General features: G+C 34.8%; 1 protein-coding gene across 1 annotated transcript; it reads left to right on the top strand.

Annotated features, from left to right (window-relative positions):
• The first annotated feature begins 13934 nt into the window (after window positions 1-13934).
• On the top strand, window positions 13935-17393 carry LOC124363929 (E3 ubiquitin-protein ligase Siah2-like). Its single transcript, XM_046819201.1, has 2 exons — window positions 13935-14079; window positions 16560-17393. Exons 1-2 carry the CDS (start codon window positions 14077-14079, stop codon window positions 17292-17294), a joined length of 738 nt encoding a protein of 245 aa, XP_046675157.1. The 5' UTR covers window positions 13935-14076; the 3' UTR covers window positions 17295-17393.
• Window positions 17394-17619: the final 226 nt, after the last annotated feature.

The raw sequence follows: 17619 nt of genomic DNA on the forward strand, positions 1-17619 counted from the left end.
CGGTATTTCCGCAAGCTAACAACTCTACCTCAGTGACTAGCTCGAAGTAATATGTTTAACACCTCCAGGCTAGAGCTTCCAATCTACCACCAAAAATTAGAGGTTTATCTGAAGTTTTATAATTGGCTAATGACCCAATTTGTTGTTAAATACGCATTAAATGTTTAGTTGCAATAGACCCAAAGAGCGAATGTTGAGTTTAGCTCCATTTCACTTTCCACTTAGTTCGGTGTCTGAAATCTAACACTGTTCGGATTTCACTCTTGGAATAAACTGTGCACCTCTTGAGACAATGAAAATTCTTAGACTCATCTAGAGTACTCTATATGGTTTCTGGGTAAACCAGATAGAGCTAATTTGTAGTCTAGGTATCTCCGATGTCTTTAGGTGTCAACGATGCAAAAAATTCGTTTTAAAAGTCTTTATCACCGACTCTTTTTGGATATCTTTAGACAGACGTGAGCACTATATCCAAGAGTTAAGTCTGTGACAATGTCAGATTACAGATGCTGCACTAAGAGGAAGGTGAAATGGAGCTAAACTCAACATTCGCATTGAATCAACCCTTCCCACCATACCAACTTGATGTGTAGACAGAACATATACGTTAGAGTAAAAAGATCAATGACAAGCAGTCCTATAAGTCTTCAAAAATTCGAAGGTTACTTGGGTAATAAAAAGTATTACCTTTCCGCATGGACGAAAATGGCGAAGCGAAGTTTATACTAGGCCATCATTACTGTTAGGATACGAAATGAAAGGTACGCTTTATTAATGTTATACACCTACACGATCCATACATCAACACCGAGTGGGCTGTAATTACTTAACACAGGGGTCACCTCGGGCCGAGTTGGGGTGAGATATGGTTCTAGATTGGCACATGTTCGGGCACGCTCAGACGTGCTGAGCAATAAACGAGGCTGCAACACTCCTACAAACCACTCACATCGTAAAGTCCAATCACACAATCTGTGGCTTCGCAAGAGATCTAATGACAACTAGATTTAGAGGTGCCCCTTGAGGATATGAGGGTTCGTTGTTCCAAGTGTATTTCGAGGAGATATCAACACAGTTTGTTTTGTTCAACAGCGTAAAAATATTCAATAGACTGTATTGTGATCATTGTTGAAGTTACTTCTTAATGTTTGACACGTGGTAGGGCCAATTAATGTGACCAATTAAAATGAAGAAACTTCTTGGTGGACACGGATGTATAAGGTTCAGCTGTATTAAAACGTGTTTTAAATCATGTATCCACATCACAACTAATTTGGAGTTAAGTGGAGTTCCTGTACATGCTAATTTCACGTACAAGTGCAGAACACAATTTAGTCCTACTGGTTTATCGAGTTTTGACTTGTCTTAAAATGCTCTCAATAACAGATATCAAGTAACAAAGTAACACTCACTAATCTTTATATTTACAGTGTAGGAGCTGTGAGGAAATTTGAACTTTATAAGAACACAACCTGGTTTTTTGATAGAGGAATTTTCATAGTATAAAATCGATAGTCTGGTAACCAAATATTAGTTGTATCACTTTTATATACAACCTAAACACATAAACAGAAGACCTACCCTCCCACCCAGAAACAGTGACCTAGAAACACTGAAAACAATCCGGGGGGGGGGGGTTGTACCTAGAAACAAAGACTGAGTGCCCCACTTTAAGGGTCTCTATATGGGTGGCTGACGCTGATTTAATATTTATTTACTTGTGAGGAAAATATTATCGCTCTATATTTTTATCCCTTTGACATCCTCCTATTTCTCGACTTCCACTAAGCTCGGCGTGGCTGACGATCGACTTCTTTCATGAAGGGTTACCCTATTGAAATTTCTCTATCAATTTCAAGAAAACCAGGTTGTGTACTTGTACAGTACAAATTGGCTTTTGGCTCCTAGACTCATCCTTTATTTACTATGAAATGCGTACTTGGGTACGTCTGTTATGTAGAGAGAATTCCCTTTCGAAAATGATTATTCATTGATATATCCCCAAATTAACAAATGTTATCAATTTAAATCAAGCGACTCCAGTTGTCTGGAATTTATCAAGAGGATACCAATCCCTCAAAATTGTCGATCTCTCCAGTTCCAAACCATAACACGGGCTATAATCAAAGACAAATCTAGACGTTACCAGAGACTTTTATATTTTACTTTTCATGTGCCCATTGCTCTTATACTTTGGTAAAACAGTATATATAAGAGTCAAGTAAGCAGGCTCTACGTTTCCAAATAAAAGAATGAAAATGAAATGTTTTAAAAAAGGCCGATTTGTATTTATGGACTTGTTATACCTGTCCTCATGGGCCACTAATCTATGCGAGGATCCTATCAAACAAAATAAGAGAGAAAGCCAGGCGAAAACGAAAAAAAAAAACGAAATAACAGAACAAGGTTAATTTTACTGAAGTGCTAAGGTCACAGGCAGTATTTGATCTTACGCTATCTCCAACTCTGATCTAAAGTCCAACGTCTTTAGAGTACTCTACCATTGGCTCACACAAGATTACAGGCAGAACTTTGGCAGATTATTAGAACTGGATGCGTTGTCACTGATGACTGGTAACTCAGAAAAACTCCTTTATCAGTCCTTATAAAGACAAATAAAGTTACTCGTGATGACAGCTACACTCACACCTCCTAACATGGTTACAGTTACATGGTGTTAGTCACAGTTCCCCTAACATGGTATAGTCATTATTGATCCGGCATTTTATCTGCTACTTTATTAAGCAAAATATAGTACATGATAATCTAGAATGCACCGTGCTCAATACACCAATCGTCGAACCTGACAGTTTATGTTTAAACTGTAACTTGTGACACCGCCATTAGTGCAACAACACCCACTGACAGACCGCAGCGAGATAACAGGAGAGGCCGCGATTGACACAGCTTCATCAATCTCCTCGCCCGTACACGGGTTTACTTTTACTACTACATTCTGCTGACTGCTTGATAACTGGGAAAGGCAAAACTTCCATTGACCGTAACTAATTGAGTGTTTCCAACTTATTATTTGTCCTGAACATTATTTGTGGTTGAAATGTTAATAATAAATACACAACTTTTCAGATTAGGATGATAAATGTAAATATATTTGGTCAGGTTAACCACAAAATGGTGTGTATTTAGATTGGATAAGTGCTATCACATGTTAAAATATGTTTTACATGACAAAACTTATTTTGGATAATTATTCTCCTTTCGAACATTCAAAATATTCTGCCTATGTTTCCGATTACCGAAGTAGGAATTTTATGTCCAAATTATTACAGTTATTATTAATAAAACTATTTATATTTGTTTTCTAAAATATTGTTGTCGCTACTATCCTGGGTTGAAAAAGATGAACGGCTCTTTCTAGTATACGAAAACTGTGTATTAAGTTATGTGGAATCTGTTTCTCTTAAAAATCAGGTCTAATTATGTCAAGGCCAGAATATTGATTACATTCAGTTTTCCGCCTAAACATCAACTACCTGTGGACAATGCACATGTTAGATGGAGTTTAGATATCAAATAACGTGTGGTTGCAATGTATTGTAAGCAGAATTACATATTATTATTATATTGTTAAGGAGTTTAGCTAGAATAAAAAGAACAGATTTTTATTTTTTAACCAAATACAAAATACCATAGTGCGTACCTCAGTATAAATTGGTGAAATAAAGAGAAAATGTTTCCATGACTATGCCAGGAGCAAGTTTATGTGCAAAGAAATAAATAAAAACAAAGAAAGAATAAAATGTAATAAAAATATAATAACAATAGTTAAAAAATCGTAAATAATGAAAATACGTACGTCCCTAGTATTTTTTATTCTGAAGCTAAAAACTTACTAAGTATAGTATGTTTAAAATCTTTTTTAACATTTAACGAAATAGATAGTAATGATTTTACGTTTTTCTGTTCAGAGGTTAGTAAAAAACAAAAATATAACAAAAAAATTGTTTATTGAGTTTTTGGCGGCTTTCTTTGGCGTGAAACACCCCCATATAATACAAGGCCCCAACATAACGCTAAATGCTGAACAGGAATCAAGATGATGAGCAATGGGGCGGCTGTACCGATGATGGCCGGACTGTGACACGAACACTTGATCTAAAATGACGAGGGACGCAGTAAGCTCCTGCAGCATTCTGTAAAGTACGCGACGAACGACCAAAATCTCTCGAATTAGTACTTATCACTTAACAGGTCAAAATTCTATAGAGTCTGACAACGCATGTATCTGGCAATCGGTGTGAGTTACGGCAGCACCTTCGGAATATTACCCTGCAATGCCAAACTGACATTTTATTTAATTATTAAACACACGTAATATTTCGTTTTGATAAATTAAATTTAAAACAAGGAACTAATTCATTATCTGGAAATAGTAGGTAATATAACTAAAAATAACGAATAATTAACGCAAGGAAATTTGTTACTTAAACATATGAACATTGAAATAACCATTCTTATCGTATTTTGAATATCATTCTTCTCATATGCATTCATACGACGATAAAACGGTGACAAATAAGTTTTCGCCGACAAATTATGTCTCTTAAACCTGTCCATTAAGACAAAAAACTGACACTAAACAAAGAGTTTTCAGATCTAAGTAGTAAATATCGATTTTTTCCTACTATTACTACCATAAAGACACTTTTTTTTCTTTTCAGCGGAAAAACATTTTTGACTATTTTTCGTCATTTAATCAAGGAGTGGGAGGGGGAGTGATAAGAATAACTATTTAACTGTGTTTTTTATATTTTAAATAACAATTCTTAATGCTATGTCTGGCTTGACCAAATCTGCCACACTCCTGGGAATAACCAAAATAACCTCCCCCATTAGTATCTGATAAAACCATCACAAATATGGTAAGCATTGTGCTAGACATTCATTGATACTGGTTCTGACACTCAGTCTGCAATGTTAACACCAATAACATAGTACTTTCAGTGTGCGTGGCAAGAGGTTCTTTATCACATTTGTGACGTACAAATATGTTGACTGAGAGAATCACTAATATAGTCAAGTATTGTGCTAGACAGTCATTGATACTGGTTCTGACACTCAGTCTGCAATGTTAACACCAATAACATAGTACTTTCAGTGGGCGTGGCAAGAGGTTCTTTATCACATTTGTGAAGTACAACTATGTTCACTGAGAGAATCACTAATATAGTCAAGTATTGTGCTAGACAGACATTGATACTGGTTCTGACACTCAGTCTGCAATGTTAACACCAATAACATAGTACTTTCAGTGGGCGTGGCAAGAGGTTCTTTATCACATTTGTGAAGTACAACTATGTTGACTGAGAGAATCACTAATATAGTCAAGTATTGTGCTAGACAGTCATTGATACTGGTTCTGACACTCAGTCTGCAATGTTAACACCAATAACATAGTACTTTCAGTGGGCGTGGCAAGAGGTTCTTTATCACATTTGTGAAGTACAACTATGTTGACTGAGAGAATCACTAATATAGTCAAGTATTGTGCTAGACAGTCATTGATACTGGTTCTGACACTCAGTCTGCAATGTTAACACCAATAACATAGTACTTTCAGTGTGCGTGGCAAGAGGTTCTTTATCACATTTGTGACGTACAACTATGTTGACTGAGAGAATCACTAATATAGTCAAGTATTGTGCTAGACAGTCATTGATACTGGTTCTGACACTCAGTCTGCAATGTTAACACCAATAACATAGTACTTTCAGTGTGCGTGGCAAGAGGTTCTTTATCACATTTGTGACGTACAACTATGTTGACTGAGAGAATCACTAATATAGTCAAGTATTGTGCTAGACAGTCATTGATACTGGTTCTGACACTCAGTCTGCAATGTTAACACCAATAACAAAGTACTTTCAGTGTGCGTGGCAAGAGGTTCTTTATCACATTTGTGAAGTACAACTATGTTGACTGAGAGAATCACTAATATAGTCAAGTATTGTGCTGGACAGTCATTGATACTGGTTCTGACACTCAGTCTGCAATGTTAACACCAATAACAAAGTACTTTCAGTGTGCGTGGCAAGAGGTTCTTTATCACATTTGTGAAGTACAACTATGTTGACTGAGAGAATCACTAATATAGTCAAGTATTGTGCTGGACAGTCATTGATACTGGTTCTGACACTCAGTCTGCAATGTTAACACCAATAACAAAGTACTTTCAGTGTGCGTGGCAAGAGGTTCTTTATCACATTTGTGAAGTACAACTATGTTGACTGAGAGAATCACTAATATAGTCAAGTATTGTGCTGGACAGTCATTGATACTGGTTCTGACACTCAGTCTGCAATGTTAACACCAATAAAAAAAGTACTTTCAGTGTGCGTGGCAAGAGGTTCTTTATCAGATTTGTGAAGTACAACTATCTTGACTGAGAGAATCACTAATATAGTCAAGTATTGTGCTGGACAGTCATTGATACTGGTTCTGACACTCAGTCTGCAATGTTAACACCAATAACAAAGTACTTTCAGTGTGCGTGGCAAGAGGTTCTTTATTACATTTGTGACGTACAGCTATGTTGACTGAGAGAATTACTAATATAGTCAAGTATTGTGTTGGACAGTCATTGGTACTGGTTCTGACACTCAGTATGCAATGTTAACACCAATAACATAGTACTTTCAGTGTGCGTGGCAAGAGGTTCTTTATCACATTTGTGACGTACAACTATGTTGACTGAGAGAATCACTAATATAGTCAAGTATTGTGCTAGACAGTCATTGATACTGGTTCTGACACTCAGTCTGCAATGTTAACACCAATAACAAAGTACTTTCAGTGTGCGTGGCAAGAGGTTCTTTATCACATTTGTGAAGTACAACTATGTTGACTGAGAGAATCACTAATATAGTCAAGTATTGTGCTGGACAGTCATTGATACTGGTTCTGACACTCAGTCTGCAATGTTAACACCAATAACATAGTACTTTCAGTGTGCGTGGCAAGAGGTTCTTTATCACATTTATGAAGTACAACTCTGTTGACTGGGACAATCATGGCTAAAGTCGCGGGGCTATATCTATATTTTAGAATGTGAAGTAAGATAACATCAGAGCTGGAAAGGCTTTACTGGGTCAGACAGTTTGTTCATATATTCCAAGTGTTGAAGTCGGGTAACGTTAGTGTTCACTTTTTAGTAGACTGTTGGCCTGACAGGTCCTTGTCGTTTTCTATCTGTTACTATATAACTTTTACATCAATAACTCTTGATAGTAAGGTCTTAGAGACTTGAGACTTGGCACATAGGTGCATGGCACATGGTCTAAGGAAGAACCCACCAAAAGGCAGCAAAGTTTTTTAATCCAAAACCGGTAGACATTTGTGAAGTTCTCTCGGGGCCTTTGACACTACATTTTATCGACTTATTTCTTTCCAGTTTACATAATTTCTGCCACCTTGTCCATTTTTTCTGCTGGAAACATAAACAAGAAGATTATTCGAATTAAAGTTTTACATTAAGTGCATCAGGTGGAAGAGAATGAAACATGTAAAGTTTCCCACACTGACAGTTGGTCGTGAGTATAAATAACTTAATATTATCCTAATTGATGTATGTTGTAGAGGCTGTGATGTGTGTGAGAGTAAGAGAGTGATTGAGAGATGCACTGAAGCAGCTAATGCACATACGCGGCTGACCTCAGTAATGTTTCAGCATTTCCATATATGCTGAAACAGATTATCCAGAATCGCGATATTGAGTTTAAGGACATTTCTTGTTAGCTGCATGTCTTGTTTAAGTCTTGTATGAGTCATCTTGCAATGAACCCTGAGATAAAATCTCCTATTATATCTCCAATTACCTTTGACACATTTTTATCCTCGGCTTTTTATTTTATCTATGGTTACTATTTTATTTATATTTTCTCATTTATAATTTCAATTTCTTTTTCAATTAAACAACTACTTACCATCTTCTCCGAATTGTTGACGTAGTTAGACATAACTCTTGCAACAGTCCTTGCGGGTCTACTGAAGAAGTAGGTTGATTTTGTGACAACTGAAATTTTATTATGGGATTTGCAAGTCTTCAAAATATGTCTAAAATTATTCAAGATACACAAATACTTATAACAAACAGTTTTTTCTCAACATAAAAGAGTTATGTTAATGTTTAAACGGCCGCCATATTGAGAAGAATCAGCGTACCAAGCTGGCCAACGAACTTAATCCGGACACTTATAAGATGTATTCTTGTACCTAGTTTTAACTTTTTTGGACTTTTTGGGACATTTATAGTTTTCAAAAGTTGTGTTTTACAGCAACATATGTAAGTTTTGAACAAGAGGTCAATTTTGTCTGCAAAGGTTGTGTTCGGTGAAGTTAAGAAGCAGAAATGTTTGGTAACGGCTTCTATGAGGGTTATTGTAACAGGCTGGTATTATATACAAAATCTATGTAAAGAGACATGAGACCTTTACCTCATAATGTTCTGTTCATTGATATTTTTTATTTCACGTATAAGATATTGATTTAGACATTATAAACATTATATTAAAGTATTATTTTTTGACTCATATTCGTAATTGATTAGAGCAAGTCTCATTTAAATACTTCTGTTTTACGTATGGTCAAGAATGCAATGATATTCCTTATAAAATATATGAGATCTATACAGGATATTTAAAAATTCCAGAAAATACCTTAATATTTAATTTTTAAACCATAGCAGATAAAGTCTGAAAACTTTGTGCAGTGTTATAGTGATAGTTGAACGTTGAATTGAAAATGTTTTAAATACTGCAAACTTTGAATGTTGAAATCACACTATACGAAGAGAGTATGAACGCCAAGTGATACCCATCAAAGAGTACACATTGAATGGCAGACAACTTTATTACTATGGCTTTCACTTCTCTGTGTTTTGTAATATAAGTACTCACGTTTTTACCGTCTCCCCTTCTATTAGCAAACTTTTAATATAATAATGTATAAAATATAATAGGACAAGCGATATACTTTTAAATATAAAATTGAACAAATAGACAATTTGTGCAGTGAAGAAAAATTTGTGTGTTGGATTCTTTCATTAATCCACAAATGGATAGATATGTTAAGTTTCTATCTCACTCTCTCAATAATTTTAAATTGGAACTCCAGTTTAAGAATTCTTAACAATTCTAAAAAAATTCAAAGGATTGAATATTTTTTTAAAGTAGAATTAAGAGTAAGTATTTAATAATGAATCAACCTTGGAAAATGTAATTAGTTCCATTTTGATTATCTAACCATGTCATTGATTGAGCGTTAGCGAAGCCTATTTCTCCAGGGGGAGGGAAATTTCATGTCTGTCTGTCTGTCTGTTCACAGGGCATCTCGAGAACGAACTGCTTATAGATATGAAACTTTGCATCAACGATTAACTCAATTTTAAGCAGTTTTATTTCGTGATGGGTGCTGTCAATAACAGCACTTGACAGGACAACGGCGAGGTGTCGGCAACAGCGGCGAAGTGCGAGGAGACGGCAACCACTGGTCACTGCTGATCCATCTCAGGGAATCCGGTGTCTTCTACCATTTGGACTCCTTGGATGATGGGAACATGAAGCATGCAACTTGGCTGGCGACTGTTTTTTGGAAATACAACCGAGGAAGTGACGTCAAGATAGTGAGCGTGCCGTGCCACTGACAGGTCCTGTGTGTGGGGTTCACACACTGCACAACGCGGAGCTCGTGTGTTCCGTGATCCGTAACATCCTGCCAGTACTCGATAACCAAGTTTATCTGCAAGATTTATCGATTTTGCAGATCTAAACTCTACTGAGACCAACTTCCACTGAGGCCTCGAAGAGCACTTTTAATCTTTTGAAAGTAAGATCCCCATGCCTAAGGGAGACTAAAAGTATTTCCTATCCAAATGTCAAGTCTAGGTTCTTATTTATAGGTGACAGTCACGTCAGAGCATGATATGTTCTCCTTCAACCTTTGTTTACTTGCTTTTTCCTTGTGCTGTCCAAGCGCCCTAGTAATTCATGTAATAGAAAATTTAAGACTTAAGAGGAGTTACTTGAATGGTAATGACATCTCGTTATAGCCCATCTCACTATTGTAATATTGTTTCTGCAATGCAGAATATTATTTGTGATTGTCAGGCAACTATAGTTCTTACTGAAGTTCCACTTTTATGTATATTGTCCCTCTTTGAAAATACGAGAATTTCATGATTGTAATAAACAGTTACTTCATCTTTCGTTAAAAACAAACGTACCGTATTTGATGTTTAGTCACTGATTGATTTCTAGGCACCGGACGAATAATCGTAGCCACCTAAATCATAATGGTAATAGCCTGTTCTGTCAAAATGTACTTAGTTTAAAACTAGGTTATTTACACACCAAACTATGTTAAACAAGAGTTTTCATGTAAATAACAATAAGTTAGTTATAAAGAGCTGATCAGATTAGATGGACGTACATTGACCCAGCAATGATAAGGAAATCATAGTTATTGTTAACGTTTTATCTTCAAACTATCTTTTAGTGATCTTTAAGTATCACTCAGTGACGGACTAGTGACCTGTTCTGTTGCAATTAACAGCAATGCCTCTGCTGTTAACGACTTGTTGAACATTAATAGTTCTGTTTAATTAAAGATTTTTCATAAAAATATCAGAGGAATTGGCAATAACATAAGTCAGTTGGAAGCTATTGCACGATGAAACTGTGGATATAGAATTCTTTAGTGAATACTAATTAAAATTTGATTAAACAGAATCTCCAGTTATAAGTTGCTTTAAAGTAAGTTGCATGTTCTTCAGATCGTCCATGATACGCGGAAGAACTGAAATATTAATCAATGAAACTTTTAAGTACAAGCTTAAGCCTATACATGGCATTATGCAACACTGTTCAGAGTTTCCCTTTGAAAACTGTGGTAGTTTTTGTCTATCGGTCACCGAGTGGGCTTCTGGATGATTTCTTTAAAAGGATGGAAACCACTCTATCAATCCTTAGTACTCACAGTTTTAGCCTTGTTGCAACTATACAGGGAAATGCTCTACGATGTGAGGGTGGCAGCACCTGCCTGAACAAAATCCTTACAAACTTCCCAACCGTTTCCTATCAATCGGAAATCTTCACTTGTATCATGAGTGAGAAGCCATTGTCATTTCACTCCCACATGAAATAATAAAACTAAAGACCTCGACCAAGTCTATCCGAACCCTTAGTTCAAAGGAAAAACACCAGTTCAATGATCTTCTTCTGGCAGAGGGATGACTTGATTCTAGAAAAAGCATCCATTCATTCAATGAAATGTTTTCTGAATTTATAAATTTATAAAGTTCGTCCACTTTTTCAATTCCTGTTTCCCGAATGTAAAAATAAGGCAACTAAGACATCTCAATGGCCTTAGTAGTTATGAAGTCATTACAAGCCGTAGAATTGTGCGGGATACTTACCTATTGCAAAAGGAAGGCCTTCCTTCTTTGAAGGACTAAAAATGTTTGATAGGACGTCGTCACTTGCTCATTAAGGATACGAACTCCAAGCAGGTGGAACAGCATATTATCTCATAGGAGTGCTCGGCGAGAGCGACTTGGGAAGTCATTAACAACTGTAGGCCTACAGATAAATCTTCTGGTAGTGAAATAAATCAACTTGAGGGTCGTTGCATTTAAGATCCTCGGGAAATTGCACATGTTTTCAATGGTTCCTTCAGTAATGTTGATGAAAATGTATCCGGTACGGTAACGGCTAATCTACTTCCATCCTTCAGCAGAAATGTTTTTCATATACTGAACAAACTTACTACTTTGAAACCTTAAATGAAATATCTTCTTTGAAATCTTGTAAATCTAGGGATTTTTATAATCTATTAATATAGTTTATCAAAGAATTTGCTAGCGTGCTTGCTCCTTTCTTGACTGTCCTTTTTAATGTTGTTGATTAATAATTCCATTACTAAAAAGCCTTAAAAATGTGTGTTGCGAAAATTCTTTTCTTTTACCTTGAAAATTAAAAAGTTTTAGGCGTGCGAATAGAATTACGCCATTAACGTGAAGTACTGGAAACATATTTTAAAATCCATTTAAAATTGAACTTGGCGTTCAAAATAAGTACTCAAAGGCTTCGCATAATACTTTCAAAGCAACAAACCTTGTAATGAAAGAATGTTAGAAACACGAGAAAATATAAATAACATTACAAAATGCTCCCGACAGCTAGTGTAAGATTCCAGAGAAGGTCAGCAATCCAGGAGGTGTAGAAACATTGCTGGAATCATGAAGCTTCAATTAAAACTATACAGATCCATTTATTTTTACGAGCTTACTTCTCTCTCACATAAAAAGTCTTAACGATAGCGAGTTTATCTCCGGTGTGGCGAAACTTGTTGAATCAGTATCTGATGTTAGTTATGTAAACAAAAAACTGACAAGCAATAAAGCACTTTTAATTAGTAAGGTAATAGTTTTATATATTTTTTCCTAAATAGGAATTTATGCTGAAGTTCTATGTACACAAAAACGTGTGAGTCAGCAACCAGACCATGACAAAAATAAAAACGCTGCTCAGATCTTTAGTTTGCCAATTTCAAAACAGAATTTATGTGTTGTAAGTTAGGTGTATACCTCAGCATTGAGGGCTACTATGTAAGCACAATCTGCCTGACTAAATTAGGAATTGATGGCGAATTCTCATAGACTAAATGCTGTAATCCTTTTATTAGTATTTTTCTAGTTGAGAAGTGTAAACATGGACTGATTTTTTATTTAATAAAATGATAGAGTTTAAATATTTTCTTTAGGAAAATATATTTACAAATTTCTTTTAAAGAGAAAATAGAAATTAGAGAAAGATTTGCCCAAGACAATCAAAAAATCTATTTTGGCCATTACTTTGCCACTATCTTAACCCTATTCTCCATGAAACATTAAAGCCTACCACTTAAAGGTAGACTAACACAATAACAGAAATCCAAATAAAGAACTAACACATATAAATAATTTTTGTTACAAAAAATTGATGGGATCCACCTATGGGATACTGTATGAGATTGAAAGATATTAAGTATAACTATAAGGAACATTTGTAGATGAAAAATTATAGAAGAAGAGGAAGAGACTCAGAAGAAATTAAACAGAAACACAGTTAAATTAAAAGTAAATTACTCTTCTTTTCGTAAAAACTTCCACCTTGTTTATTGATGCAAACTTGTTGAGAATATCTTTATAGCTTGAATCACTTCTTTCCCAATGTAATGATGTATAATTAAGTCTGGATGCTTTAGGTTCTATCGAATTGTTGTTAGAATGAGCTAAGTTTCTCATTCTTAGAAACTTGGACAAGGTCCTTCAAGTAGACCATAACAATAAAATGCAGAATGATAACGCCTTTTAGAGAGCACCGTGACCTCTAAAAGATTACGGTCTCTCTGACCCAACCGGTCTCGCCCGCGCACAGCCTCATTTGACCTGCTATAGCGTAATATATTATAAACACATTATACTTTACCCTATAAACGGGCTGTCCTTTCAATCACATTCTTATTTAATTTTTTACATATACATCTTCACACTGAAATGAAGAAAAAGAGTTCTAACTTGACTTTCAAATATATAGGGGTATAATAGGAACATAATTCCCTTTCAACGGCATATCACATTAATGGTAGTACAGTAGTAGTTAGATTAATAGAAATGAAATGTTTTATTAGTTTTTAAAATAACAAAAACTACCAATACCAATAATACCAAGTACAAAATAATACCAGTTCATGATTTACAGGAGACAGGTAGTAAAAGTATTGAGTATCGTGTCATGAGGGGACGCGTTAAAATACAAACATATCTGAATGACTACACAGTGCAATCTCATTACAATTCTGTGAAATTTAGATTTTTTGACAAACTATTGGAACAATGATTTATTGACTATTGTGGTTGTGTACTTGGACGGAATTGCCAAATCTTCATTTCGAGTGGTTGGGAAGAGCATTTAGATAAGAGATTCATCTCTGTTGATGCTGTTTACACTCAGTGGTAAGCTGGTGATTGTCGAAATACAAGTCTAAAATATCTACAGAGTACATAATTCTCAGCAAAATATGGTTAGTAGTGAATACAAATAATTATTATGCTTGTGTAGTGAAATTTTATAAATTAAGAAATTAAGTATTGTATTTCATATTGTTAATTACTGTATATAATCATCCAACTGGTATTTTAAATATATACTAATACGCGTATGAATTCACAAAAAGTGTTTTTGAATATGTAGTGCTTGTTATAGATAACACGTCTTTTGCAAAGACAAACGCTTATAATTTAGTATTGTTGGTTGGTTTTGGAAACAGCTCTCTAATTAAATGGGCTTAAAAAAATATATATTCTTCCCAATCTTGTGGGTTATATAATAAATAATTAATAAATCGTGATCTCAAGACTACGTCATTGTTGTACTAGATAAGTACGATTTATCATCAGTTAAAGTATATCACCTTGACTGCCATGAGTGAATATACATAAATATGTAATACGAGTAGTATGCAATATCGTATCCACTTTCCCTTAATTTTCCATAAATAAGTTTTACTTTGCGTTTTGGTCAGATGCTCTTTTTAAAATTCCTCTGAATTGCGTTGCTTTAGCAACATAAAAATTATAATGCTATACGGTTTCTTTCATCATTCGTGTTTGTTAGCTTATATGTTAAAGCATAGCTGCTACATTTATAAAATTTGTAAAAAACTTTTTTATTTGAAAAATGACACATTCATAATGGCACAGAAAATGAATAAAGTAAAAAAATGAATGTAACAAAAATTTCAGAAATATACTACTTTAACATTTTTCGTAAAACGGATTCACTTCTGAATGTAATGAATCATATGTATAAATGTTTGTACAAGTAAGTAAGTATGTAAGTAACTAGACTATTATTTATATTAAATATTAAGGAGTTACAGTTACGTAATAATTCATTTTGTAATAATTAAATCCTGCGTAAATCGTGTTCTCTTTTTTTCAAACATATTTTGTATCGCACGGTCTTTTTATATTTTTCCTTTGGAAAGGTGGGGCACAACCCACTTTTTTAGACTTATTCTGCCCTTCATCATGAACCACTGGCATGTGGGAGGAGCTCAACAAACAGAATAAGGGAGAGAGTTGGTGAAGGTCGATAAGTACTTACTGATAAAGAGACCAAAGGATTTGAGCCTGGGCTATCTCTAACTCATATCCAAAGTCCCGGGTCTTAGACCGCTCGGAATGGTTGAGATAAGACCAGGTCTAGATGATTCCCGAAAAAGACAGGCAAAAGATTAAACACTGTATTAAGTTGTGAAATGTATTAAAGTAGCGACTGCAATTAATTAGTTTAGACTTCTATTAAAAAACACTAATATAATATAAATTACCTAAGAAAAGCATAACAACATAGAGACACTGACCTAACCGACTTTTATAAATTAGAGCGATTGAATATAATAGCCTACTGCACTATCGAAAGGTGTTATTTAGTTTTCAAAAATCTCACTCATGCATCTGTACATAGGACAGAAAGGAATAAGATTTATTGCACAGACGGATGGACCCAAAAATAAAAGAGTTCTTCTTTGTACCAGGAGGAATGTATGTGCCAAGTTTAAAGTCTCAAGGACCTTTCCATCAAGATTACACAGACGAACACGATGTTTGAAGGACTGTTCACAATTTTAAGGCCTTATCGGTTCCTTAATAACAACACAAGTTTTATTATTTTATGATCAGTATTTATAATTTTTTAAGTTTTAGAAATTATATTACATAGGAATGACAGTCGTAAAAAAGAATATACACTTCGTCACATTTAATTTGTAATTTATTTAGTAAGCAATGCTAAAAGTATATTACGATGTTTAATAATTTCCATGATTATGATTTAAAAAAAGCTTACAATCCAAAATACTGTTCTTGATGTAAAAATGATTATTAAAAAAAAATACCTATAGTTTATTTGGATATTATTACTTGCCGGTGACATTATAAATGGTAGATTTGAATTATAATTTCATATATATTCTGATTGTGTTAAGATAACTCGCAAAATGAAATTAACAACGAAATAGTATGTAGTTAATCTACTTAACAATAAATAAGTATTAACAGAACTAAACACGGCTAAGAGATAACAAGCCATCTGGTGTAAACACCTGGCTTTATCTATAATAAACAACTTAGACAATATTTAGTTAATCTACTTTATAAACGTCTGCATGTAACCTTATCGTTTGATTTGTTAACCTTGATCATTTCTTGATTTCTTCAATTAAGCAGCCTTTTATCAATTAAAAATAGTATGGTAACATTAGCCGTCACTTAGATTAGCAGTTGCATTACTCTGATTGTTTCAATAAAAATTATTAATTTAATTTTGTAACTTTTGTGTTGGAAAAGTAATACACGTGCATGTCATACTTAAATCAGCTATAGCAGTTTCTTCCATTTTCCCCCAGAAAAGAAACTTAAGGTACCAAATGTACAATTTACTTTTTTTGGTGCATACACTTCTGATATTCGGTAGCCTACTGATATTGTTATATTCCAGGACGATATTCCAGTGGAAGTGCTGAGGCACAGTTTCCAGTCGTTGATGGAGATCTCCCGCTGTTCCGTCTGCCTGGAGAATGTAAGGGCCGAAGTTGTGCAGTGCGCCAAAGGTCACCTCTTCTGCAACCATTGCCGTAAAGATCTTAAGAAATGTCCAAAGTGCAAGAAACATTTTGTGAAGGACAATCCTTCCAGGTACGCCAACAAAGTGGTGGCAGCCCTTCCCGTCCTGTGTAGGTACAAGAAGTGCGGCAAGTACCTAGAGCCGGGTGACGATCACGAGAAGTACTGCGGGTACAGACCCACCGGGTGTAAAATCTGTGACTGGACCGGTCTCGGGCACGAAATCCTGATCCATATGAAAGGCAGACATATAGTTCACGTGATAGGCGAAAACAATCCAGGAATAGGCTTCCAGAACTGCATCCCCAACAAGATCACATCAACCGTCTCTGTGCTGTCGGCGTACGGAATATTCTTCTGGATGATTGAGAGGCACGACGTAGAAAAACAGACTTTTAACGTGACCTTTTACCCCATACTGAGCGGTAAACCGCAGAATGACTTTTATGTGACATTGTCCTCCGGAGGAACTCATTTTGTGACGAAGTTCAAGTTAGACATGGACCCAAAAAATGGTGAAAACAGATTGTTTGTTCCTGGTTTCATGTTTCATAATTTGCTGGACGAGAAAGGAAGCCTCAACTACAAGATTTTTATTACCACTGAATAATCTAGATTCGTAAGAGGTTTCGTACATGATATTGTAATTTCGTGTCTTTCTTAATAAATACTGTATATCATTAAAAAATAAATTCTGAATTTACTAATATGTGCTACAAATATTGTTAAAATTTGCTCCTAGTAATTTAAAATGCTTTTTATGTATAGGAAATTACTTTGAAAGACATAAAATTATAAATAATTAAAATAGGATGCGCGGATAGTAGATTTACTATATGGGTAATACTAGTAAATATTTTCATAAAGTATACAGGATCTGATCTGATATGTAAAACTAACACCTTATTAGCTATTCGGAACAACTGAAACACTCT

Source organism: Homalodisca vitripennis, chromosome 5 (genome assembly GCF_021130785.1).
Source record: "Homalodisca vitripennis isolate AUS2020 chromosome 5, UT_GWSS_2.1, whole genome shotgun sequence".
Taxonomy (NCBI): domain Eukaryota; kingdom Metazoa; phylum Arthropoda; class Insecta; order Hemiptera; family Cicadellidae; genus Homalodisca; species Homalodisca vitripennis.